General features: G+C 41.7%; 1 protein-coding gene across 5 annotated transcripts in view; it reads right to left on the bottom strand.

Moving 5' to 3' along the window:
* Positions 1-27,863, bottom strand: part of CARD11 (caspase recruitment domain family member 11) — a 106,401-nt gene that overhangs the window by 17,167 nt on the left and 61,371 nt on the right. For 4 of the 5 annotated variants that reach the window (XM_085592169.1, XM_085592171.1, XM_085592170.1 and 1 more), the window contains 8 exons: positions 6,867-7,079; positions 6,128-6,265; positions 5,163-5,488; positions 4,280-4,459; positions 2,540-2,692; positions 2,323-2,448; positions 1,637-1,834; positions 615-794 (listed from right to left, as the gene is read on the bottom strand). In XM_085592169.1, coding sequence (XP_085448295.1) covers positions 615-794; positions 1,637-1,834; positions 2,323-2,448; positions 2,540-2,692; positions 4,280-4,459; positions 5,163-5,488; positions 6,128-6,265; positions 6,867-7,079 — 1,514 coding nt within the window. Of the gene's footprint in view, positions 1-614; positions 795-1,636; positions 1,835-2,322; positions 2,449-2,539; positions 2,693-4,279; positions 4,460-5,162; positions 5,489-6,127; positions 6,266-6,866; positions 7,080-16,680; positions 17,048-27,863 lie in introns of those variants that run through there. The other variant, XM_085592172.1, reaches the window with a different exon arrangement.

The raw sequence follows: 27,863 nt of genomic DNA, 5'->3' as shown, positions 1-27,863 counted from the left end.
GAGAACCTCAAAAGCCCTAATGTTAGATTTTTGTGGGTTTTTTTTACTGATCGTGAATTCAGCATCAGATAATAGCCATGTGAATGCAGCTAGTCAGGGAAAGCATGAACCTAACTCATGCTACCCCCTTCCTATTAGGGGTGAGGAAATTGCCATAATTTAATTCTAAATTAGATAGTTAATTTTGCTCCAGATTGTGTCCATTTCTTTCTATTTTTCCTTCCAGCTGCTGAGAGCTTTTCACCAATGCTTCGTTTTTCACCTTCAGCGTGCATTGGACCTCAGGCATTATGTCATTTTTTTTTTTCCACTAATGTTAAGAAGGCAAAGAATCAATTTATTGACAACTCTCTGAGAATGTGAATGAACAGCAGAAGCGAGAAGAAAACAGAAAATGGAGAGAAGGGACAGAAAACAGTCTATGAAGCCTGATTAGATCTGCTCCTCAAGATGCAAATCACCACAGGGCAAAAACTATCACGCACAGCTCACTATCATACACAGATCTGTTCTTATCTTTACAGCAGTTTCAGAGGCACAGCCACACATGTGTTATGTCTGATAATTGTAAAAGTCCCTGCTCTGTGTTATTCCAGCCTCAGATTCAGACACACCTGGATCCCCTTTAGGTTCACTCTTCTCTTGAGACGAACTTGATCAGGCAAGAAGAATTTGCTGTCTTCAGGAGAGTCCTCAGAAGTGGAGGAGTCATCGGCTTCCTGACCATTGGCTTTTGGGCCAGAAGTCCCAAAGGCCTGGGAGATAACGGTAATGGGAAGATTCCGTGGCAAACTCTAAAAATCACAAGGGAACACTTTATTTCTGAGACCAGTTTGGTACAACAAACTCATGACCTTCCTTTAGAGTAATCTGATTGAACTTATTGCAACTCCAGTGCTTCAGAAGCTCACACAGAATGTGGCTTCAGACCCAGTCAGTAATTTGGGCTGAGATTTGTGGGGATTTCTGTTCACAGACTGAATTCTTTTTCACTCACGTTCCTAAAAAATATTTGTAGTTTCTACCCCAGTGTAGAAAACATTTGATTTTCTGCATTTTTCCCCTTCCATTTAAAGTCAAGCTGTGGGATGGCAGCTTTTGGGAAACCACGTGCAAAACAGACAACTTGAAAAACACTATACCAAAGAATTCACAACATTGACATTTAGTAGGAGATTATTTTTTTCAGGTAATTAATGGAAAGAATTTGAAAAGTCCCCTCTGCTTTTCAGACCAAAATGTTTGTGAAAACAAGTCTTAACAAGTCTCTTCCTTATCACTCTCTACAACACTCTGAAAGGTGGCTGTAGTCAGGTGGGCTTGGTCTCTTTCACCAGGCAGCACTGACAGAACCAGAGGTCACAGTCTCAAGCTGCGTCAAGGGAAATATAGGTTGGACATTAGGAAAACTTTCTTTACAGAAAGGGTGATAAAGTTCTGGAATGGGTGCCCAGGGAGGTGGTGGAGTCACCGTCCCTGGATGTGTTAAACAAAGCCTGGATGTGGCACTGGGTGCCAGGTTTAGTTGAGGTGTTGGGGCTGGGTTGGACTCGATGATCTTTAAGGTCTCTTCCAAGCTGGTGATTCTGTGAATTCTGTGAACAAAAGGGATGATGTCTGCCTTGCTCAGCCGTACCTGGTCGAGGAAGTTGCTGTCCTTGGAGAGGCGCCGCAGTTTGCACTCCAGGTTGACGATGCACGCTTCCTTGCGCACCACCTCGATGCGGAGCTCATCGTTCCTCTCCTCCAGCTCCCGGATCTGCTTCCTGTACTTGTCCTTCTCGATCAGACAGTGTGAGTACTGCGTCTGAGCCTCGTCGCGCGAGCGGAACGCCTGCAGCGGGGCAGGAAACCTCCTTGGCACCTGGGCACCAGAGCCTCCTCCTGCTGCTTTTGTTTGTGAGGTGTTGGCAAGGGGCACTTCAGCAGTGGTGCCCAGCCACCCGTTAACACAGCAGTCAGGACCAGGATGTGCCACAGTAGCACCATTAGAAATGATGATGATGAGGGTGGTTCATTTACGGCTCCCTCTGCATTGGTGGGAAAACGTCCCAGAGTGCAAATGGGGTGACTTGACACTGATGTACAGCCTTGCAGGAGCTGCTGTTAAGATCCCAGTCCTGCCTGCCAGATGCTACACTGTGGAAACAACCCAATATTACCCTGTGTTTAATTACCATAATGCAAATCCCAACAAGTAATTCTTTGAACTGCTTATTTTATAATGGTATTTTGGGCCCAATTACCTACAATTCCCCAGAGCGACACAGAGCAGATAGAGGCTTTTGCTATTGATTTTCCCCTGCTTTAACTGTGAGATACCTGGTCTCGCTCCTTTTCTACCTCTTCCAGCTGTATCATCACAGTGTTCATGCGGTGCTTGTACATCTCACAGTCTTTTCCTAGTGTTGAGCACTTTAACTCCAAATCTTCTTTCTCCTCAAGATACTGGAAATGACACACTGTTAGCCACCACTGCTCTCAGAGGCATTTTGGGCACCAGCCTGATATCCCATCTCTCTACCCTTCCATTCCTCACCTTGTCTCTCAAGTCCTCCACATGACGAATCTCCTCTTGGAGATTGAAGATCTTGTTGACCAGCTCATGGCGATCCTCCAGTGCCTCCTTACGGTCGTGTTCCAGAATATCCAAAATGGCTTTGTCTGAATCTGGCAAACCCCTCTTGTCAGCCTGAGGAAAGACATTTTTTTAGAGCCAGGCCAGGGAAACAGAAAATAGTTTTGCAGGGAGAGAAGTATCAGAGACAGTAACAAGCAAGAGGAATAGCAAATGAACAAGGTATTGCAATGGGAAAGCAGGAGAAGAGATGGACATCTGTTCATATTTTAAAGCAGTGTCAGAAAAGATGAATAAAATCTGTCTTGCTGTCAGAATAGTCTGATGAAGGAACTCTTTTACTGGTCTATTGTACTGGCTATAATTTGATCCAGTTTGGATGCAATGACAATTCTTCACTCCAAGCCCTGAATTCAAAACTCTTTTCTATTAATCAGCTCTCACTGAGCACAAAAATCACCATTTTCCAAAGAGCAGGGCCTAAGAAAATATTCAGGAGAATTTTTAAGGCATGCACAGGCTTTGCAGAGCTGCGCTCAGAGAATATTAAACATGCCTGGAGTACCTTGTACCACTGCTTCATTTTCTACACCATCCAGGAATATAATTTCTTGTAGAATTAAAATGAACAAGATTACCAAAGCAGGTTCCAACGAATAATTGCCATCCAAAATTAACCATAAATGGAAGATGAAAAAAGCATAAGTTGCTAGCAAGGAATATGCCTATTTGTTTTTGAAATGTCTAGACTGAGTTGGAGATTTCAGGGACATTTAGGTTACTCAGTATTTCTAAGCATACCTAAGCATTTCTAAGCCAAACTGATTTGAGTTTATTTATACTTTTACTTAGGAGAATTTAAATCCTATTTTTAGCTATTTCTCTGTTTCTTTAAGTGCTGTAAGACTATTTCAATTAATAGAAGACACCTACATGGACCAGAACTCCCAGAATCTTCTATTCTACACTTTTTTCTAACATGTGAATTGGATTTGTGTTAGAACTAAGAATCGTTAGGCACTGCTAGAGGCTACAGCCATTTCTGAAAAGCCTTCAACTGATAATTTTTAAGTGTAATTTTAAAATGCCAGAAGCCTTTTCTAACAAAGTGCTAAATGCTTATCACATATATCCCTATATTTGGCCACGTTGTTCACAGAGGAGTCCTAAATGTGCTGCACATCAACTGTTTCCCCACCTGCCCAAACACAGGTTGGTGAAGCTCCCCGTGCAGGTTAGAGCAGGGATCTGCAGGACACCCTGCTGCTTAGTGACCACTCAAGTACAGGAACCTTTATCACCCTCTGCTTCATTAAAACCTTTTGGCAAAGCTATGACAACAGCCTAACACAGGGTACACAGAATCACTGTCAAAAAGTTCTGTGCTGGCTGTTTAACACAGATTTGTAATGACAGGCTGGTACAATGTTCAGCAATTAAACACTGCACTCTTGGAAGAGCCAATTTCTCATGTACACTTGATTTTTTTAGAGGACTATTTTTGTAGAACTCCTCCTCATGCATGTGTCTGTACAGGAAGCACTCCAGGCAGCTGGGAGCTGTACAAGCAGCCTTCTGTCTGTCCAAACTTTGCACTTCTGCTGGTTGCAGCTTTGCAGCAGAGGTTTCAGCCAACACCTCCTGCACTGCAACCAGAGTATGTGTGAGTTTGGATTTAAAGGCAGAAATCTGCTTTTATACCTGAATGATGGACTGTAACTCCTGGATTTTAGTCTTCATCATCTCATTTTCCCGCTCCAGCTCCAGAACCTGTTCCTTTTTGGGTCGGTTTTCAATATCATTTTTCAGCTTTAAAGACTGGTTCCTCTCCAGTTTGCACTCCTCTTCCACCTTGTTCAAGCGATGTTTCAGCTGGTCAATCTAGAGGGAGCAGAGAAAAGGAGAAAGAGGAGAGGAAAGGGATCCTCCCTAACTCTGACACTTAATGCTCTGAAAAATCTTTCACTTCCAGGTGGAAAACATCCAGGGGAAAATAGCCTAAGCTGTGAATGCTAATGAGTGGTTGATAATTGGGTGCTGAATGTCCTCAACTTAACTGGTGAAGTCTCAATTACAAACCTGCTACTTGCCAGTTACAACTCATATGGGCTGGTTGTGGAATTTTAGAATACCTGGACTAAAAAAAGTGGCACTTCTCAATCCTCCAATAAACAAAGAGATATGAAACAGAATGAACAGAGGCTGACCACACACTGTGTTTTTTGCACATGGACTATATGGATCAGGAAAAGCAGAAAATTCAGGATATCTTTCTGAATAAATCCCCAGGAGGTGTAGTGCTGCTGGATAACTGTACCAAGATATTACTGAACCTAAAAAAGCTAAAATTAAGTTTTTAGCAAGCAGTTGTTTTACATTTTATTTGTATCTGCATTCTATTCTGTTAATTAATTATCTGCCATTAATACAGCTCACTGCAGTTGGCATTTCTGTACAGTGATGCCTTCAATAATCTGGATAAGCAAAGCAAATGAGAGCTCCACATCATTCTGTTGTCAGAGGAGATCTCATTTTCCCAGATGCCACTGGCACCCTCCATTGCTGCCCAGAGCATTTATCTCACCTCCAACTGCAGGTCACGGCTCCTTATCACAGCCATGCTCTTCTCGTCACTCAGCTGGGCATATCTCATGGCCAGATTGTAGTTCTCATCTTTCACCTTGACCAGCTCATCATTGTAGTTATTCCTCTCCTCCTTCATCTTGTTGTATCTCTCCTGGAAGGTCAGCAGCTCGATCTTGTTCAGCTTTAGTTGCTTTCTCTCATCCTCCAGCTGGCGGGACTTGGCCAGGAGCTCACAGCGCTGCACATCTTTTGTTTTCACCTGCTGCTGGAGCTTGATGATCTCATTCATTAGGAAATGGGTAAGACCTTCGTGTCCCTCCTCCACTGAAAATGTTTGAACAGCTTATCAATGTCTGGTAAAGTACCTTATTTACATTAGTTTATTAATAAGGTAATATGTAGGATCAGCAGAACTAAATAAGAAACAAATGGCCCAGAATATGTACAGAGGTACAGAATTTATGCAAATTCACACACATCTGTATATCTAAGTAGGAACAGTACAAATATTACCCAGCACACTGGTATCAGAATCACAATATACACATATACAGCTTGTCTGGGTAGAAGATGAAGTCTTTACATTTGTCTTGATTCAGCTGAGCCTGTGGAAATAGCACAACCTTTGTACAATGAATCTGTGCAAGTACAATTAATCTGAATGCTTCAAATGTGTTGCACATGTGTAAGTTGTCAGTGCAATTCAGTCCACCGTTCCAATACAGCTTCTCTTGAGAATTCTGGTAATGCCTATCATTCCATTTAAAGCTCTTCAGGTTCATTCAGACAGCTGGGATGTCCTTTTGCTTTATACATTACCTAACACATTTTGCTTTGAAGGGGACTGAAAAGCATTCTACATCAAGATTGGCTTTTATTTCCATTTTTTGCCTGAAAAAAACCAAGCCAGTCTTCCAGAGAGCCCTTACTTCAACAGGCTTTTTTGTGATTGATTCTACTCACCCACAATAGTGGAAAATCTCCGTGTAGGCTCTTTCCCTGTCACCAGTTTGTAGAGTTCAGGGTAGTAAAACTCCAGGCTCTCTAAGAACACCACATAGCCCCTCTGGCCCTTGGTGTGGAGGATGTCCAGCAGCCGGCCTGGGTACAGACAGCAGAGAGGTGACACATCAGCCCCACGAGCAGCACAAGCAAATATCACATCCCTGATGTTCCTGAGGTTCATCTCTGCCACGGCAACGAGCTGTGCAAAATCTGCCTGATTAACTGAGTTCAGCTGAACCCGTAAAGTAATGCCACCAATTCTGTATGTTTGTGCTGATTGTTATTCTGAGGGAGTGTGGGCAAATTGGTCTCTGGAACAGAAATTTCAAAGCACAAGATATTCAGTGCAGCCTTTACCAGGCAGGGATGGCAGATCTTCCACTGACAAATCACAAAGTACTGCAAGACAGCTGAAAAGCTACTCCTGGAATGGCACTGACTGCTGCTTGTGTTAACTGAAATATTTGCCAAGGCTTTGATGGGAATTTGAACCCCATGAGCTCCAGTCTGCAAAGCACTGGAAGGAGTCTTTGTTATCAAAATAGCATCAGAATCCCCCCGAATTCTAAGCCTCCTGTAAATAAGATAAAAGAATTTCCATCTGATAATCTGTAACTTGATTCAGGCTCTCTCCAAACTTAGTAGAGCAAAGCTATTCAGACAGAGATGCAGATGGAGCCACTGACCAGATAATTACCTGCTCTGTTAATTTTGGAGGGCAGCATGAGTGAGTTGAGCACCTCATCCTCATCCTGCTCATCGATGACTTTGCACTGCCGTAAGTAGGGGGTCAGCTTGGCTGGGTTGATGTAGCGGCTCAGCATGTGCCGGTTGCACTCCACATTCTCCCACAAAGCCTCCTCCTCATCTTTCAGGGTCTCCAGGCAGTCATCCATCTCTGGCTCTGCTCCTGAACAAGGGACACAACTGGCAAATGAACTCCAAGCAGGACAGCTGCAATCCCAGTACTATTTTGTGCTTTCATGTCACAAGGATGAGCTCAGAACCACCTCTGACTAATGCTGAATTTGCCCAATATTGAAGCTGTTTGAAGTGCAGCCTGTCCACAGCTCATCTGGGAAATGACAGTTCACAGAAATGCTATCTTGAGTCTATGAACTACTGCTCATCGCTCTCCAGTGATGAATCTGCACTCAGCCAACTCCACCGAGCTCTTTACAAGTCAGAGAGGCAACGGCAAAGGGCACAGTGCAAGGCAAGAAGGGAATGAACCTGCAGGGCTCAGAGCAAAGACAAATACTGGCTGCAGGCAATGAAGGCTTTCATCCTCACCTCCTTTGCTCCTGCAAGCTGTACTGATGTGAACCTGCACAGATGTGATGAGCCAGCACCTGTAAGTGGCTGCACACAAGAATAGTTAAGGCAGGTCTGTGTCTGCAGCTGTCTGTGGATCACTGAGGGGTACCTGGGTGTGGGAACTCAAAATGTCTCTCAGACATTTTTAGAGGTTCCAGGCCCTGGTCAGAAGCATTTTAGACCCTGGCAGGTAGCTGCAAACAGCTGTGATTTTGAATTTGAGCCATGGAATGAGTTACCAACTTTGGAGGTGGAACAAGCAGTCACAAAGGGTTAGATAGTATAGTAAAAGTAGTTACTAAGTAGAGGGGAATTTTTTTAGTATTGTACAGGGGGGTTTTAGCACCTGTACAGGGGGGGTTTTACTTTGTACATGGGGGTCAGAAGTTCTAAGATGGAGGAAAGTGGGCTGATCCTGTTCTTCCTCCTTTGTCTTCCTTGCCTCCATGTTATTGGTGATGCTGGCACTCACAGATTGGTTTAGAGTAGAAAAGCACTTGGTAATATAGGTAGTAGGTATTGGGGGAAAACTATAAACATGTAACACGTAATATATCATATAAAAGATAGCAGCAGCCCTGGGTGGGGGGAGAGAAGAAGAGGACAGCAGACAGAGATGATGTCAGGGTGTGTGTGTGTCTCTGTCTGGGCTGCTGACCAAACAGCTGCAGCATGAAAAGAAAATCTTTTAGATAACTCACAATAAACTGCCTTGAGACCGAACAATGAGAGGCTGTGGAGTTTTTCTTTGGAAGCTCAGGTTGGAGGAGAGACTTTTCCACCACACGAGACCCCAGAGCAAGCCCGGGGTTCTCACACCTGGGAGCTCAGACCTCGCCTTTCCCTGCAGGAGAGGGCAGGTAACAGCACTGTGTCACTGCAGTCTGAAAATGTTCTTGACTCATGCAAATGCTATCACATGGTTTCTGAGTGCTTGTGAAGCAATTTCCTGCCAGCTCCTAATTTGTACCAGCTCATTAGAGAAGGTTACATGGCAGGCTACAGTGAGGCAAGAAAACTTGTACTGAAGTTAAAACGAAAGAAACTTTGTAAAAAAAAAAATCTTTCCTTCTTTATGCTGTGAAAAATATTAACCTTTCATCTAGTACTATTTTTGCATTCTAGCTTTCATGGGACCTTGTGATCCAGGTGGCACGTGGAACATAAGCTTTTATTTCAAGTTCAGAGACCATGGTGGAAGAAAACTATGCACTTCTTGGACCATATGACACGAGAGCTCTGCTTTATGAGGCTTTGCTGGTAATCAGTAAGTAAAGACCTCAAAAGCAACATGCTGCTTTTCTCAGCTTCCAGCTTTAGGAACTGGGGAGCAGCCCGTGTTACACTGAGCATCCCTGAGCAAAACCAGCTCATGAATTGGATAGCCAAGGGGTATTAATTCCTCATTCTGAAAACAATAGCCAAAAGTGCTTTATATCTGCTAAATAATGTGTTTGTCAGTGTTCTCACATAATGAAATACAGAATATTCCTACAAAAATAATGCATGCTCTCTGCTTGATGCTTTTAAAAGCTTTCCCAATTTGTCAAAAATCCTAGTCTGGGTTTCAATATCTCTGTTAGAAAAATTTGGATGGATTTTCACAGTATGGACAAGTTAAGGGGGTATTGGCAGGGGCTTTGTTCTTTTCCTGTACTCCAGCAGAATGCTTTTCTTTGCAGTTTCACATCCTAGGAACCACTTATCCCACATTTGCTTTGAAGCTTGCATGGGGATTCATTACTCCAGTGACTGCCATTACATATTCTGGGAAAGACATCAGTCCCCAGAGGGCCAGGAAAACCAGAGCAGTTCAGTGGGATGCAGAATCATGGGGCAAGGCTGCAGCTAGGAGAAAATCTCCCTGATCCTATGAACTTCACACTGGTTGGGTGAAATTCTCACTGAATGCCAGTATTTATGTGTGGTAAATATGACATTGAAGCAACGAGTAGAATAAAGGTAAAACAACAGAGAAAAAATCTTTACAAAGCAGGTTGTAGTGGGAGGAATGCTAAAGGTGAAAGAGCTTCATCTGAAGTCCTCACACATTCTCATGAACCTTACTCTCCACCATTATTCTGGAAGTAACTGTATTTCACTTCAAAGGTGAATTTAACAAATGCTACATAATTGGAGAAGCTGGACTTTGGGGAGTAGAAGGCAGTGAAGCAGAAGGTCACACAGTGCCTCAGTCAGCTCACAGCCACAGCACTCATGCAGCTGAAAAAAGGAAAGTCACAGGCCCTTTAATTTCTGGGTGCATACCAGGGAGCTCAGGGATGGATCTCAGAGTGCAAAAGAAGCACTTGCCTGAATTTCATAAAATGCAAGATATCTTGTAATCTGCTGCGCTGAACCAGAAATTATTGCACACTGTCAGCGGTTCCCTCAGGACATTAGTAAGGGATTTCTCCACTAAATGATTCAAAGAAGAGTTCACTCATCAGCATAATTCTCAACATGAATATGTTATTTTTTTTTACCTGACATTAAAAAAAAAAAATCTTTATCAAATAGTCCCTTGTATATGGACATAATACATCTATACTGTTATTTTGGGGACATAATGATTAATGAGAAAGTAATAAGTATATTGGATGAGCGGCTAAGAATTTTAAAAGATTTCTGGTAGCAAACTCCTGCTAAACACAGTCTATTATAAGGTGCAAGCCCTAAGAAATGTCATTTAGTGGAGTGGTCCTTCACTGCCATGTAGGAATGTCAGACCACCTCTTTTGCATCCTTCTGTGGAATGCCACCTTGGAAATGCCCTGCAGAGTCACAGCTAAGCTCTGTCCCTGTCTGCCCAGAGCTCCAGGGATGTGTCCCAGGGATCACTCCCCCTTCCCAGAGCTCGAGGTGCTGCCTTTGCTGTGAGGCTCTGGCCAGGCTGCTCTGAGAGCACCACCCCCATGGAGCTCCAGCGTCCTGTGGAGCTGCTCCAGAGAAAATAGCAGTGATCAGCTGATTTTAGTGCACAACCCCTCCTACTGAGCAAATAATCATTTGATTTAGTATTTAATATAGTGTTGAATAGGAAGCAAAATGCTCGCCATTGGTTGAAATTTTGGTGTGCTGGTCAAAAACTCAAATGTAACAATTGAAACTCAGTGGGACACTAATAAAGGTCTTGTATTACTGGCTTTAATTTTAGAAGTTTTTTAGCAGTACATGCATTTTCTAAGCATTTTATAGCCCTTGTTCCCTGCTTCTGTCCTTCCTTCCTATGATGATATTGCAGAAAAGTTGTTTTCACTTACAAAATTAAAAACGACAGATTTAAAATGTTTTCAAATGTGTAATCACTTATTTAACCCGATCTTTATTACCATTATCTAATTTGTGATTCCAACACCTCTTGAGCTGTAAACTAACACATCCAGGAGTTGTGATATGTCATAGAAATACTATGGCATCCATTACAAATCACAGGTGTGAACTCACAGACTTGGACTGACTTCAACAGACATTAAGCAAAAAGAAACAAGAAATCACCACAGCAGTTAAAAAATTGCTCTCCTGCTGCTCCTTTCAGTAGTTAGTATACAAAATAGCTTTTAACTGCAGGAGAGCTTAATCCAGTCATAATCTCAGCTTGTTCCATCTATTTCAAAGGTCTCTGTAGATGTAGACAAATAAAAGAGAGAATCCCTTTTTACATTAAAAGGAACACTCTGCCCCCCTTGTCTCCTTTTCTCTCTCAGGAACTATCCTTCTGCTGGCTGTTACACACAAATGAATCGTTCTGGATGTTTGCTGGTTTTTCCGTGGTGGATTTTTCAGCTGAACAAATCATCTTGCAGTTAAAGCTGCTCTCTGTTCTCACTCAGACTCCACACTCTCATATGTCAGTGCCACTCTCCACTGATCAAGGGAATAAAGCCTGCAGGCTTCAGACCCAGGGGTTCTATAAAGTGCTCATCATCAGGTCACATCTAAAGCTTCATTTTTGTTTTTTGTGCTTTGTTTGATGATGGTGCAGAAATTAACCCTTCAGCTGTTTAATAATTTGCAACCTTGTACTCTCAATTTCTGCCAGCCTGTCAATACTCAGGAACTGCCATGCAGCCAATGCAGCTTTCAGCTCAGGTTTCTGATTTCCTGATGTTCCTTTTGTGAAATATGAAAAAAGGGTTTTCTCTTCATACTGAGAAGCAGAAGAAAGTTTATTTTGGAAGAGGTAATCTATTGTTATGTTTTGGATTTCTGTATTTGTCACAGATGTTTGCAGACTGGCAGTATTTAAAAAGAAACAACAGTACATTAAATGTTTTGCATATTATAACTTAATAAGAACAGAATTTTATGTTTAATGCTGAGTATGAAAGAATGACATATAAATCATCATACTTTAAACCAAAAATAAAGATGAAAACAACATTCTAAAACTGTGTATCTAATTATTCTCAGCATTTTGAGGGTGTTGTTCTACATCCTCTTTCTCAGCACATCTCCAGAGTCTGTGGGGCATGTCTTTTCTCCCTGCAGTGTGTACAGCACCTCACATGACAAAGTGTAACAACTGGGTGATTTTCTCAAAAGCTGCTTGTGTGGATATGTGCAGATTTGCAATATCAGAGAACCACAAAACCACAAAGGGATTTAAAGCTATTTTTACTTTTAGAGGAAAGTCACAGTTTAAAGTGTGATAAGGAAATTATATTCCTTTGCTTAAGGACAGGAGAGCTCTGTGTGCCCTCCAGGCTTGCTGAAATGCTGAATACCAGCAGTTTCCAATTATGTTGGCTGCTCTCTGGATGTTCTGTGGTACTGAAAACCACTTTTAAAAGGTTCAAACATTGATAAAGACGACTAAATTTGCTTACCTATCCTTGCAATTTTTTTTGATACAAATGTCTAAATCCAGACTCCCAAAGGAGACGAGGCAGTGTCTTTGTCTGCCTTTAAGAATTTGCACTTTATATCCTTCCTTTCTCCCTCAGTGTCCCCACCTGAAAACAAGGCTGGCAATGGGTATGTTTGTGACAAGGTAGGACTTGTTAATTAGTGACTGCAAAGCACAAGGAACCACTGAGATGGAAAGCCCTGAGAAAAATATTTATTATTAGTGCAGTTTTATTAATTCAGACTCTTCAGACCTCACAACACTTTCTGAAGGCAGCAGCTCTGCTGGCTGGGCTGGGTTGTATTTCTGTTTTGGGTCATAGTGAACCACATGAAAAGAATCATTCTGTGTATCTCAGAACCCCTTCTTTATACAAGAAATTCAACCATCTTACTTATTTCAACAAAATATAAAAGAAAAAAAATAGAATAAGAGATACCAAAGTAGTAGAAGAGCAAGAAGCTTTAAACACAAAATAGGATTATTTTTGCACAAAAATGTCTTATTCGATTCAATAGAGTCAATCTTCCCATTCCACACAGCCTACAAAAGAAACTCCAAACACCAGCACTGCAGGGAGGTAAAGCTAGATTTTCAGCTAACATGAGTAGTACTCCCATTTCTGAACAGAAGAGAGGGAGAAGGAAGCAAACCAAACTCCTTAACTGGTTCAGAAAGCTCTGGAAGCATCTTCATCTGGCTTCGGAAGAGAGAAAGAAACTTCCCTTCATTTTTGTAACTATAAGCTCAAAATCCAAGTGAGACAAAAAGAAATGAAGAATTCTATCATATTACCCTCCCTTCTGTACTTCAGTACTTCAGTCCTGCAATTCAGTACTTCTCCATTTTGGAAAAAAGAAGAAACCAAAACAAACCAAGCAATTGAATAAATCAGAGATTTATGTCTAATCACTATTCCTGTCCTAACAGAAGGGGGTCAGAAGAATTAATACTCTTGGAACTCTCTTTAATTATTGCTTTCTGTCTTTATTTCCTTTCCTAAGAACAGATCCATATAAAACCCCATCTCAGAAAAAAGGAGGGTAACTCATGCATAAAGCACAGATCAATTATTGGTGTTGTCAGTCAGGACACTCAACAGTTTGCTTAGAACCACCTAAACCAGAAAACAGTGTGTGCAACAAAGACAAGTTTTCAATGCTGCAGGATAACACTGCCTAAGAGCTGAACAGTGAAGGAACTGAGTTCCCCACATTGAGCTTTTGTGTGTTTTGAAATTGCAAATGAAATTCTATACAATTCTTATTGCTTTCTGCAGGAAAACACTATTTACACATTAAGGACATTGTTTTGCCCAATGCAATATTCTTGCAAAGACCCCAGTCAGTGCAGTGATGCTCCTTAGGATCCTGCAATGATTTCTGTTTCAGAAAAGGCTGAGATTGGAGCTTTCCCATCTCACACCCCACCTGCTGGCAGTATCTGCTCTACCTCTTCCTCAAGTCTGGCAGCTTTAGAGCCCCTGAGCTCCCATCACCTGATCTCACAGGAAGGAAATGACTCATTTTGCTCAATGGCCAACTTAGAGCAGGTTGTGCTGCCTCCAACATGCACCAGGCATCCAATCAGCTTTGGTTGTAGCACACACTTTATTGATCATAAACAAAGACAATGGAAAAATCCTCCTCTGCAAATAGCTGAAACTATGTTTTGACAACTGTTAGTTCTCTGTGTGTCACTATTTCCTACAAATAATTAAGCTGCTTCCAGCTCTGGCAGTAACACACTGTTTAAGCACTAGTGAGAAAGGAGCAAATTTTGGAGGTGGATTCATCTCACCATTTTGAATTAGGCATGAATTTAGAATCCAGTTCCTCTCTAGTTAATGGAAAATGCTCTGTTAAAAACTCTTCATTCCACCATTTTATACTTCCACCTTGGAATGCTCTCCAAAGATTAGCTTTCAGCCACCCCAAATCACTTGGGTCCCCTCTGGGGTCCATGAAGAGAGATTTGTCCACCTGATGCCAATATCTGCACTGGTGATTAGATGCGTATTATTCTGTTTTCACATATTGTTTGAGAATCTGATACCCAGGTTTCAGAAACTGTCATACTGGCATCACTGAATGCTAATATGTGTAAAAGTAAATGAGAAATGAGAGATATGAACAATAAGAGATGCAGAAAAAAAAGTGAAGAGGGGAGAGAAAGATGAGAATTGAGGGTGAAAAATGGTGAGGTTAGGGGAAAAGGAAGTACTAAGTAGGGAACAGGAAAAAAAAAGAAAGAGGAACTCAACAGATGAAAGTAAGGGACAAAAGTGAAACAGAGATGAGAATAGAAAAGGCCTTAGTAATGGCAAAGGCAAGAAATGTGGGAATAAATAGGGAAGGACCTGCCAGAGGTCCTGAAACATTAGGCATCAGTGTTACTTCTGAGCATGCAAATCAAGATAATGGCACAGTAATTAAAATAAATAATTTACCACAGGACTTCAGTGCATCTATTTTAAAGGATTTGCAAAGTAGCAGTGGAGAGCTGAGTGCCTGACATTTAATAAATGCTTTAATCTACACATGCTCCGTCCTGTTCTGCATGGTGATGAGGAGGGCAGCAGAAATCGCTGTGCTAACGTAGTACAAATATGTTTATATAGCTGCCCTTCTGTTCTGGAGCATCAGCTACTGACACAAGCATTTCCTTTCAACTAATGTGTGCTAAAAGCCAAGATCTAAGAAAGAAGCTGCCGAGGCTCATGAGAATGCTGGTCCAACAGAGCCTCAGAAGTCATTAGTAGGTCCCAGGTTAATTTTTTCGTTAGACTGACTCACTTTGTTTTTACAATTGATAATGAGATTCTTGCCAGCACAGGAGGAGGTGGAGGTACAGCAGGGGGCAAGTCCTGTGTGTTTAGGAGGAGCCTTGAATTAAAAATTCAAGTTGCTCAAAGATGCAAATGGTTTGATGACAGTAGGTTAGGTCCCAGTAAATGTGTGCTCGAATTACAAAACCCAGCACATTCTTTGTTGCAGAGAGCCAGTGTTTGTGAGGAACCTCCACAGGCTGAGCTACACAGAAACCTGGTAAGGACAAAGGTTCATTAACTGGTACATATGAAACCTGAACAACCCTGGCACAGAGAGCCTGATTCTTATCAGTGCTGTTAACATTTCACTTCTATTAATACAAGTCACATCAGGACAGGAGAAAGAATTGTAGCTCTGTCAAACAAAACTCCCACTCACTCTGTTTCTTGAAAAAATTGTCACTTTCTACAAACTCTTACATTACAGAAGTTTAAAAAAATAACAGAGAGAAGAACACTTTCCATCTAGTCAGATAATGACCCTCTGTAGGTGATACTCTCATCTCCAGGCAAAGGATAACGCAGAACGCATTCGAGGAGAGGACTGCACTCACTTGAACAATCTCCAAATTCAGAAACAACTGACAGTAAATGTGTAGGCCATTCTTAAAACAGAAAAGGTCACACTCCATTCTTGAATAGTGTCAGATAATCTCACTGTAATTCACCGTGGCCCAGGAAAGTTTGAAAAAAAAATTTCATATAGCAGGAAAATAGGTAGGAAACATGGTAGGAAAATAGGATATAAACCTATAAGGAGAATCACAGAATCATGGAATCTTCTGAGTTGGAAGGGACCCACAAAGGTCAGCCAGTCCAGCCACTGTCCCTGCACAAACACTCCAACAGTCCCACCCTGTGCACCCCTGAGAGCGTTGTCCAAGTGCTTCTGGAGCTCTCACAGCCTTGGGGCTGTGACCATTCCCTTATCAGTGCCTGACCAACACCTGGGCAAAGAACCTTTTCCTGATATCCAACCTAAACCTCCCCTGACACAGCTCCAGCAGTTAAAAATCCCACAGCTAGTACAAACACATAAAATATAAAGAAAGAATATATAAGAGGCCAACTCTGATAACCTTCCTTTTAAGGTCAACCTTGGCAAACTGCTCCAAACAGATGAAAAATAACCCCCATGCAAACTGTTTACTGTATTACAAGAGCACCATGCACTGATTGCGATGAGAATATTATTTAGTTAAGTATCTTATATACTCTCCAAAGTTGGTATAGTTCCCATCCAGCTCTGTGAAAACTTACCCATTTGTGTTTTCAGCTTCTAATTCCCAACAATATATCAAACACTGGCCAGTCTCCTAAAGGTGATGACTCCCATGGTTCACACATACATTTTGCTCATTTTCTGTAAATGCACAGGTTATGTAGATAGAACAGGTATCTCCACCTTATTGCTTTTTGTGACCTCTTTGTAGCCATTACTTTAAAATAGACTCTAATGTTAAAGAGCAGGCTGCTCTCCTGTAGCTCCACTGCAATGAACAATGTCATACATACCTTACACAGCCAACACCTCACTGGAAGAAGTGAGCTCCACTCCTAGCCACAGTCTGCCACAGTCCTGGGTGCTCTGTCCATTGGCCAAATCCTTGCACCTTGCTCAGAGCTGCAGGAACATCTCAGCCACCAGCACTCAACACACACAGAGGACAAGTGGACGCCATTTGATGAGAAAAAAACCTACAATAAATCACAGCAGCCTGGTCTAGGAAGGGCAAACCCTCACCAGGAATCAGAAGGAGCTTGATATTTTACTCCTTGTACATGGAAATGCTTGTGCTTGTTTTATGAATAGATCTTCCCAGCTTGTGCTTTCTGGTCAGCTCCTCTTGCTCTGCGGCCTCTCTCTTTTCACCAGTGTTGTGGGACTGTGACACGCAGCTCCGGAAACCTCCACCCACCAGCCTCCCTCTCAGACTCACAGCCTATATATAGCAGGCAGAGAGTGCTGGGGCTGCCTTACTTCCCTTTTCTTCTGAACAGAGCTTGTGGGTAACTTTCAAATGTGGCACTGCTGCTGAGGGAAGTCTTAGAGGAAACGCTCTCAGAGCCACGGCGAGCTGGGGGCTCTGGATGGAGCAGCAAGGGCCTGAGGAGGACCTCAACCAGCTCCTGTTTTCCTGCAGAGATCCCAGCTGGGTTTCCTTAGCCATCCCCTGTCACCAAAGGCCTGCAATTAAGAGCAGGAAAGCAATCTCTGGAGAAGAGGGAGACAATTCGCTCTCTGTCTTGCAGAAGGGCTCCTGTGAGTCACTTCTCTAACAATCTAAAGGAAAAATGGTCTGTTTGTACATGGTCTGTCCATTGTTTCTCTAGTGGTAATGTCTCCATGACCTTGTCTTGTTGTCTTGGGGAAGAGATAATGCCAAATACTTGGCAATTCTATATTTTCTATGTTCAAAGCACTGCAAGGAGGAATTAAGCATCTTCCGTTGCTCTCTCCATAACTAAGCCCATTGCTCTGATGATAGGAAATAAAATACTGTAAAGCTTTCATGTGGAAAATTTATCCCCAAAGAATTAACTAACCATGGGAAGAGACTAAACTCTGGTCTCATCAGGAAACTCTGGCTAGTTCATTTCATGGTTAGTGTATATTTTTTTTTTAAGACCAAAGAAACAAAATACTAAAATAGCAATAAATCTGACTATTTGTCTTCACCTGGTCTTCACCTGGTTCTTGACCATGATTCAAGGTAAAAAGAAGTACGAGGATTGTATTGAATTCTCTGCTGACTGTGGAAATAAATATTTGTGAAAATAACTACTGTAAAGTGATGTCAGAATTGCATTCCATCTGTCAGTATCCCAGCCTTTAAGGATGGGCAGCTGCTGTTAAAACAACATCTACAAAAAATACTACAAAAGCAAGATTTGCAGGATTATTTGCACCCAAACCCTGATTTTCAGATGTTTAACAGTACAAAGTGTGGTAACCAACTCAAAATCAGGGGAAGTTTGTTTTATTCTTCTAACTTATGCCTTGAAGCACAACAATTCCTTAGCACAGGCTGGCAGCAAAATCATTTGCAGAACGTGCAGAAAAGGCTTTGTTTAAAATGCAGTGCTGCATTTGTGGCTGAGGTGAGGTTACACACAAGATGAGCACAAGCAAACGGCTCCCACGCGTGAGGATTGATTTCCCCTAGTTCTCATTCCTGCTCCAGGGCACAGCTTGTAATTAGGGTCAAATTTTCTAAGAGCACAGGTGGTATTTAGGCATCAAAACAAACGGCCAGATTTTTGCCAGCCTTGCCTTGCAGTGTGGGATAAGGTGGTGTTATGAATCACAGGGCTGCTGAGCATTAAGCACTTTTTAAAATCAGGGCTTCTGTACACATTTAAAGTTGAGTGCTTTCAAAAATCTTCTCACAACTGGAACATTCTTCAGATTCTAGGTATGGAAAAATGGGCCTTTAAAGCTTTGTGAGGTGCTAATTTTTACATGAATAGGGAACTGCTCCCTATAGCACCTATAAATCTGGCTGGCAGCAGTATTTAAATAGTTCTGGCTCTCTAGTGTTGTATAAACTCCACAGCAGTGCACATTCCATGGGGAAGAGGGCAGATGCTCTGTGCCAGTGCTTACCTGTGTTAATTCTAAGCAGTGAAATAAATATTTTGCTAGCTAACAGGTGATGACAAATACTGCAGATGCATCAATCTCTTTTCAGCATATTGTCTCCAGCCACAACTGAGATTTTAAGAATTAAAAGGAATTTTAAGCTTTGAACCCTCTGAGATATAATAAAAGAAGGGTTCTTTCTACACTACTTTCTATGAGGAACCAAAACAAATTTATTTTTCTTATGCTCAAAAGCTAATACAGTGTAGAAACTGTATGAGGTTTTAGATTAGACTCTCCTTTCATCATTAGTTGCTCTATTTATCTTTTTTTTTTCAAAGCTGGTGAGTTCAGCCTTGCAGAATCCATGCTGCTGACTCAGCTAACTGAGCCAAAACTCATAAAAATCTATTTTAAAAAGGTCCAATGATTTTATTTTCTAATCGTAAATATGAAATTTAATTAGCATCTCATTGCTAACGAAGTCACCATGGAAGACAAGACTGAGGAATTAGGCACAGGAGTGAAACATCAAGCATAAGACAAAGCAACTGTTATACAGGAGCCAGTTTAACTCCTGCTTTTCTCCACTCATGTTTCAGATTTTTAAAGAATGATGGGCTGTTTTCACAGGTTTCCTTCTCTGACAGCAAGGCCCTTCTATCCTCTCTGTGGCAGTAATTACTCCATCATGATAGCCCATCATGCGAAATACAAAATAACAACAGATAAGGTTCACTCTGGATTAGGAAAGGAAGCAAGGCAGAGCAAGTTGGATCTGAATTCAAAATCCTGTTTTGTCATAAGCTACTCAAGTCAGCGAGTGTTTCAAATCCTGTAAAAGCAATAGACTCATCAAATGTGAACTCTCATTATTCTCTAGGGTACTGCAAACATCAGAAAGATTAAAGGAATGTTTTAAAATTAAGCATATGGAGAATTTAAAAAGCCTCTTCAAGTAGGAATGTGCCCAGCCTTTTCATTATTAGCAATTTTAGAAGCTGTGTCCCAGGCTGACATCAGCACTGAGGTCGGCATTATTGGGTGGAATTCTGTCAACTGGGAGCATCCTCTGCCACCTTCTCCCTGAGCTCTTGAGAGGTCAGGAGCTCTTGCTGTGGCTTCACCCTCCCGGGTGGGCAGGAGGGAGTTCCACAAGTGCCAGTCCCTGCAGAGCAGCACAGCCACCTGAGCTGAGGGCAGGGACAGGCGGTGCCCTCCCGGTGCCCGCCCGGCGCCTCGGAGGGGGAGCACAGAACATCACAGGAGAGGGGACAGCGTGGGCAAATGCTGTGGGACAGCTCTGCAAGGGCTGGGGAACTGCCATAACCACAAAGCTTTCTCCCCACACTCACACTGAAATTGTTCACAGCAGTCAGTGTGGGAGGAAGTGTTTACAGGACCTTTCCTGAGAGCGACTAATCATTAATAATTCCTGGATTGCTAGAAGAGCTTCAGCAGTAACTCTGTGAGTGGGCAAGCCCCTTGGGTGCTCTCAATGGCAACATTCTCTGGGGTAAAAAGCAGTTTATTAGCGATGGTCCTGGTTACTCATATACATCAAGACAGTTTCATATCACAGTCATATGATCAGTCATTTGCAATAGCAAAGAGTCACACCCAGACGTTATCACCAAGAATGACTGGGGTAACACTGCCCATTGTATCAGCAGTGCTGGTGCTGGGGTGAAGGGTGGAGTTGAGGTGAACTGAACAAGGACCAATGTGGCACTCAGATTCAGTCAAAGAAAGAAACTGAGAGTTTCTAGCAGGCAGAAGCCTGGGAAAGAGCTGGAGAAGAATGTAAATAATTCTTTATCTCTCTTGTTTTTCACATTGTTTATAGTTAAGTTCTATCACTGTGCATCAAGCACTCTGCACCAATGGCGGTGGGTTGTTTTCACTTCAGAACCGATGGATTTGGTCCTCACGAAGCTCTGTATAAAAGAGCGGTGTATTTTGAATAAATTGGAGTCTTACTCTCACAGCCTTCTGAGTCAAGTCTATTCATTCCTGTCCTGCCTCGACAACAACAGACCAACAACTTTCTTCAAACAACTGATGCACAGACCCTGCTATCTTCAGTGGAGTGGTGATAGAAGCCTCTTTAAATGATACTTATCCCAGTTCAAATTCCTGAAATAACTCTGTTTCTTTCTAGTATTTATGATGCCACTTATTCTAGCAAGGAAAAAAGAGGGAAATAAATTTTCTCACTCCACATTTAGAGAGTCTGAAATAGATAATTCTGGTAAAGTGTATTTTTAAAGAACAAGGCAAGTTTAAAGCAATGGCCATATGCTCCTTTTGGATTCTTATATGCAAACTTTTAGCACTTAGCCAAAAATGTTGCTGTTCCTTTTCAGGATGGAATGGTCCAGCTGGTGGCTCAGAATCCACATTCAACTCACTCATTTTTCCCACTCTGGGGGAAAGAAGGATTGCTGGTTTGGGCAGCAGAAGTTGTTCTGTTTCTCTTGGGCTTGTGTAAGGCTAAATTCAAGGTAGAGCAAATTTCTGGTCTGAGGTTACAGAGTTCGCTGCCTTCATGTGAGGGGAGATGAGAGGTGGGCAGGAACCACTTCTAGACCCAGACAACACATTGCAGAATGCCAGGATGTGGCACTGCCCAGCCCACAGAAGCTGATGCTCTGAGCTGGCACTGACACCCAGCACAGCACCCTGAACAACCTGGATTACTGCAGCCAGCTGTGTGTGTGAAACATTGTCCACAAGAGAAAAGAACTGGAAGAATATCCCAAATGAAAATCTGACTTTGTTTAGAGAGTTTAGAGCTTGCTAAAGCACAATGGCCCATCTCTGTTTTCAGGCAGGTTTTTCATTTGCTGTGCTTTGTGCATTGCTTCACCTCCCTCTGTCACAAACTGGAGGTGAGTGATGCTTTCAGCTCTAAAGTCTGCTGGACAGAGAGGAGGTTGTCAGATGCCTTCTCTCACTTGATGGGACTCCCATGCATGGGCTGGGAATCAGAAAGGAGGAGAAAAGGAGATATTAAATAAGACAAGTGAGGGGAGTCAGACTAATAGGTCAGGGTAAGGGGAGGGAGAACTTGGGATGTTCTGTGAGGACCAAAGGAGCAGTTACAAACCACCCTCTGCCTTTTCTCATGCTCTTTCCTCACCATATTTAGATGTTCAAATAATAATTTCTACTGTTCAGTCCCTTTGTGCAGACTCTACTTGAAGTGCTGATGGCATTGGCTATTTAACAGCCAAAAATTTTAAATGCATTCAAGATTTCTAATACTATCCTGCTCAAGCAGCTTTGGATTTCTTCACTATTATCATGTTGCAATGAGTTTACATTTTTCTGCATTGCAGCACATAGTACAAGGTATGTGTAACAGCTTGTCACTGAATCCACTGACTTCAAAGGGGCATTCAAATTCTGATCACTTCTGCCTCAAACCAAGCATTTTTCAGTTGTTCCTTGCAGGTGGAATATTCTTCCTGATATTATATTCTCACATAGCTTCTAAGGCCAGTCTGGAGCCAGCCCTGCTCTCCCAGGTGTGCAGCCTTGTTGGGCAGTGATACAGTGAAGGTGCTGCTGTCAATAGTGTTTAGTCCAGCAAAACTGCCTGGATGCTGCTCTCAGTATGGATATGGATGAGGCACAAAAACACCATTCTGCAGTGTAACACTCCATATAAAAATATTCAAGTATCACTTTTCCTTCAGGCCACAGACTTGCGGATTTAAAAACCCAATAGATTCAGCCTTTCCAGCCTTTTGGGAAATGTAAAATTCCTTCACTTTTTTTGAACAACTGAAGCAAGAGGAAAACACATTGTTTCCGATCCTGACACAAAAGTTTAAACATTTTTTGTTTCATGCTACCTACCCTGGTATCTTTCATGGCATAAATCGCAAAAAAAGAGAGAATAAAAGACAGAAGGAAATGAAACCTTCTAAAATAAAACTTGCCATTCTTGGGTCTTTCTAAAAAATATGTAACTGGAAATACAGGGATATGTTACTGGAAGGATGAAGCCCACACAGAAGATTTTTAAAGAATTAAATTTTGGGACTTATCCTGACTTCCTTCAGCAGGAGCTATGAAGGAGGACTAGCAGTGTAGGAGCAGGGAAGAATCTTACCTTAAGCTTGTTTTTTTTCCCCTCAGGAAAAAATCAGCTCAGCAATAGTAAAGAAGGTGGGAAAATTGATGGAATTTTCTATTTTCAGTCACTGCAAATCATTAGTGAAAAGAGTTTGATGATCTCACTAACTACCTCATTATAAACTACAAAAAACCATATGGAATGTAAACTACCTTCACATGGTGCTCAGAGACATGATTTAGTGCTGCACTTGGCAGTGCTGGGTTAACAGTTGGACTCAATGACCTTAACAGGCCTTTTCCAACCTAAATAATTCTGTGATTCAGAAAAAGCCAAGCAGTGAGATGCAGGAAGCAGATGCTGGATAGACACGGTGACTTGTTCTTGTGAAAGACTGGGATGCACCAGTAGACTTTGCAGAGGATCCACATGGAAGTGCCATCAGGGAGGAAAGATTCCTTTAAACAGACTCCATGCAATGGACCAGTTTGGTCAGAGAGTAGAGTAGGTCGCTGGTATTTGAACTGAGTTGCTAGAAGCCAAAAGCCCTCATATGGTCTTACAAATGTGATAATTTTTCAGTTCATGATCAAAGTTTCAATCACCATTTTCACTGTACTTTGGAAATGTACTTGGTGTAAAAAGACTTGAAACACTCTTTGGGTGTTTTCCCAGTTTCATCAGGATTCAGAATCCCCAAAGGGAAATATTTGATAGCTGACTTTATTAGTGTTTCAAATCTTGGAGGAACTTATTTTTGTGCTCAAATATATTAAATGCATGTAACAACTTATTAAGTATACTCAGATTGATTTCAAGTATGGGCACAGCCAGATTTGAGATGTTTCTACAAGTTTAGAGCTATAAAAATGAAGTGGAAACAATTCTTCAGCTGCTAATGACAACCATATATGTACTGCTACCATACAGCTTCTTCTGCATGCAGATGGAAAAAAAAATCCTTATCGCACTTTAAACAGAAAACTTATGCTACATTTGGTCTTCAGCATCTCAATTACAACCTGAGGAAAATTTTCCAGCAAACACCCAGTGCTCAGACGGCCAGTGGGAATCCTTTCCTTGGCTACACTGAAGCTGATTCCTCCCCTGAACTCCAAAAACCAGGGCTGACTTGGGCAAATTCCAAGTACCTCTGTGTAAGGCCAAGCTGGCCTCAGGGACCAGAACAAACACATGCCTTAATGCAACACCAAGTTCTTCACACAGAGAAATTCACTGAGGCAACAATTACTACAAATAATATCACACACACACAGCTGTATATACATTTATCCTTTTGACAAAACCAGAATGTTACAGCATTTCATTTGACATTTCTGATAGATTTCCAGTGAGATTTGACAAATTTCTCTCTCCTTTTGAGTTGCTAAACAGATTCACTGAAGTAGACAGCATTAGAAAGTAATCACCCATCCAGCCCTGAAGATAAAATAGGTTTTGCAGGACTAAAGTAACAGAAATATTCTCTTCACTACGTGTTCAGCACTGGGAACAGACAACGAACAACATGTTGCCAGTTTTGGGTGCTATTAGTAATGTGTGCTTGCTTTTTGTATATAAAAGCACAAAGTTTTTACCTCTGGAAGAGGTTTTACATGACTTCTATGAGCCAGAGAGAAGTTGTTGACATAGAAACCAAGAAAGAAAGAAGGATAAATAAGAGAAACCTGTAACTGCCTATTCCAATAAGCACCTTGTCTCTCGTGACCAGTGAGTAAAGTGTAAACTTATGAGTTTTGTAAGAATGTATAACAAGCATGCCTGCTATAATAAAGAGTTTGAAGCCTTCTGAAAATGGAGTGTGTTGCTCTGTGTTGTCTCCATCTCAATTATGAGACTTACCCACTGGTAAAATGTTACATGTAGGTCACTAAGCTTGGGAGTTCATGGTACTCACAAACTATCATCCTTCCTAGAGCCCAAATATTTGGCAGAAGGTTATGAAGGGAGGTGTTTGAAATAAAACTTCAGAGGATACTGTGCTTAAGTCAGTGAGCAAACCTCAGCCAAGGGAATTCACTGCCCAGAGCTGGGACACTCCGTGATAGGGAATCTGGCAGAGCTGCTGTTCTGTCTAACTGCACTTTAAACAGCCTGGCACTGCATTCTCCTCTTGCCTGAGAGCAGCAGAAGTGAGAGGGTGATAGAGGGAGAGAATACAGACTGAAGCAGCAGAGACAACGAAGCTTTTATCACTCATTGGATGTGTGCCACAGACACCAATTATACACATTTGACAGCAACCATTATAATTCCAGAGTCCTTGAACAAATCACAAGCAGAAAGGTTACCTTCTGAAAATGTTCATTGCCATTAAATAAGTGACCCAGACTAGAGGATGAAGGCAGCGCTTAAGAAAAAATTTGGGGGAAGGGTAGAGATGGAGAATATTATTACATGTAGGCCTGTAAAACCCCATCATTTGTTCTGAAAAAGGAATTGCAGATCCACTGCAGATACTGGATTCACAGCAAAGCAGTGTTCTGCAAATGCAAATCCTACAGACAGCAGTGGTAAAACAGACAAGAGACAAAGAATTTTTCTCTCATATCAGTGGTGAGACTTGACCAAACTTGGTGGGGTTTATGGTTTCACCCTTCAGTTTGAAAATCACATGGCATACTTCCATATTTCTTTTTAAGTTTAGATTGCTGTGGAGGCTACTGCCAAAGAAAGCTGCCACAGGTCAAACTCCACCATCAGTTACACGACTTAATGACCATATCTAAGTGAAAGATTCGTATTTCATGAAAGATGCATTTCAATATCAAAGAGAGAGTTAAGCCATCTGCTAACAAGAGGGTAGCTAAGGATCTCTATAAATTTCATCCTCTGTGATGAAATTTACATTTCCATATATCTATCAGATGAAAACTTTTACCAAGAAACTGTACAGAAACCAAGGTCATTTGGTGTATGGCATTCTGGTATCTTCAGCATATCCAGTTATCTGGGTTTCATCTTTCTAGAGAAGGTCCAAATTGACTTTAATTGTAAAAGATACAGGCAGTCAGATGGCTCTTCCTTCTCCCACGCTGAAAGTGTATTAAGAAAGTTCATCATTAAAGTTTATTGAACTCTTAATTAAGAGTTAAATCTAATTGGAAGTAACTATTTGCATAAGAACAGGGAGTAAAACGTGATTCTGAATTTCTGTTCTGGGGTTGGCTCTCTTGATACAGAAATTTACTGAGGATAGAAAGTTTCCAGGCTCTTTCCTGCTGAAATTCCTCCTCTGCCAGACACATTATTGAAGAAACTGGAAACAGACACACACAAAAATACAATTTCTGTCTCCAGGTCCCCTTGCAAAAATCACAACACACCTTTGACACTGTCCATTTTAGCTCAACACAGGGAAACAATGTGATGCAAAAAGAAAAAGGAGGGGGTGAGAGAGAAGAGACATTGTCCCAGCCCATTTATTTATGGGAGCCTTTACAAAAAGAACCAGTAATAGGGGCAAAAAGTACTGATTAAATAAGGCACAACATCCTAAAGCTTTTTCAAATGACTCAAAGGAATACAAATGCTGTTCCCATCACAAGATGAGTTGCAACAGAATAAGAAAGAGTCATTTTAGACCTGAATGTATAAAATTAGCATCTCGTATTTTATTGTTTTAGGCTTGTGGACTTTTTGCAAGATCCAAAAGGCAAAGATATTTTAATGTACCTCTTTCTGTATTCAGAAAGAATTCTCACAGCTCAAAGGCCACAGTTTTCTAACTCTGAATCAGAAAGGATATTTTATAATTGCAAACATAAAAATTTAAGCTCCTTTCACTCATAAGGAGATGGACAATTTGAGAGAGCCAGACAGATTGCTAAGAGAATTCTCCCACATAATAATTCTCTTATTAATTCAGCTGAGTTTAATAAGTGAAACTTATTCAGTTCCCAAAAGACCACACGAGAACATCCTTAGGAATAAATCTTCAGTCTCAATAGTCCTGCTCAAGAAGGTGAGGCTAAAAAGCTTCATCAAAGAAGTACACTTATTTGTCATATTTGATTCAAAGCATACAAATTTAAGCAAGGAATAACACCAGATATTGTCCTTGGATGCAGTTTTTAGCCATGTCTGATCTTGGTGACTCACCAGTATGTCTGGTATAAAAGACATGAGCTGTTTCCAGATCCTAGGAGCAAAGTTACTGCCACTACAGCATCGGAGATGAGAACGTCTACCTTTGGGACTTGGAATCCCATAGGAATCAAAAGGACAAAAACTATGCCAGTGTCAGATAAGAAATTCTGCTGTGGGGCAGGAATTGCCGAAGTTTATTCAGTTTAGTAAAAAGATTAACTAACAACTAGAACTATTTTTTACAGTTTTCAAAAGGCATTTTGCAATGTACTTTCCCATTTTTTCATCTACCTTCAGTTCAGTCACTAAGCTCTTTCTCTGCTCAGGTTGGTTATTCTGCAGAGGAAAGAGGAGCTGAGAGACTGCAATACTTCCTCTGGTTCCCCTGCAGGCTGGCAGAGGGATCCTAAGGCAGCAGTGCAAGCCCAGCAGCTTCAGCGTTTCCTCCTAGTTTGAATGCAATATAAAGATAAAAACAGATAGAGAAACCTGGTGAAGAGTTGTGGTAAGAAGGTAGGAAGGAGTGGGATGGTAAAAAGAGAAGGGAAAGAATACACAAAGTCAGGGCAGGCTCTATTTGAGAGTGGAGAGGAAGACTAAGGGGTTACAGGTGCTAGAAAATGCTGTTTGTAAGACAGAAACAGAGAGACAGGATGACAGTGGTTATTTGCTGTGAATGACTAAATATGAGTCTGAGCATTGGAAGGAAGCTATGCAAGTGTAAAAGTCTCCTATTTTGGGATGCATCCCCAAAACTGTAAATATGCAAATCCTGAACACTTCCATGGAAGGGAATGATAGGACTAAGAGACACATGTGTGCAAGGACAGGCCAGTGGAGAGGCAAGAGCTCTCATGAAAGGCTCTTTCCAGTGCAGCAAACACAGGAGAGAGGGGATGGAGCAGGAAGTAGGAGTGCATG

The sequence above is a fragment of the Lonchura striata genome, chromosome 14, assembly GCF_050655825.1.
Source record: "Lonchura striata isolate lonStrDom1 chromosome 14, ASM5065582v1, whole genome shotgun sequence".
NCBI lineage: Eukaryota > Metazoa > Chordata > Aves > Passeriformes > Estrildidae > Lonchura > Lonchura striata.
This window is presented reverse-complemented; position numbering and strand designations above follow the sequence as displayed.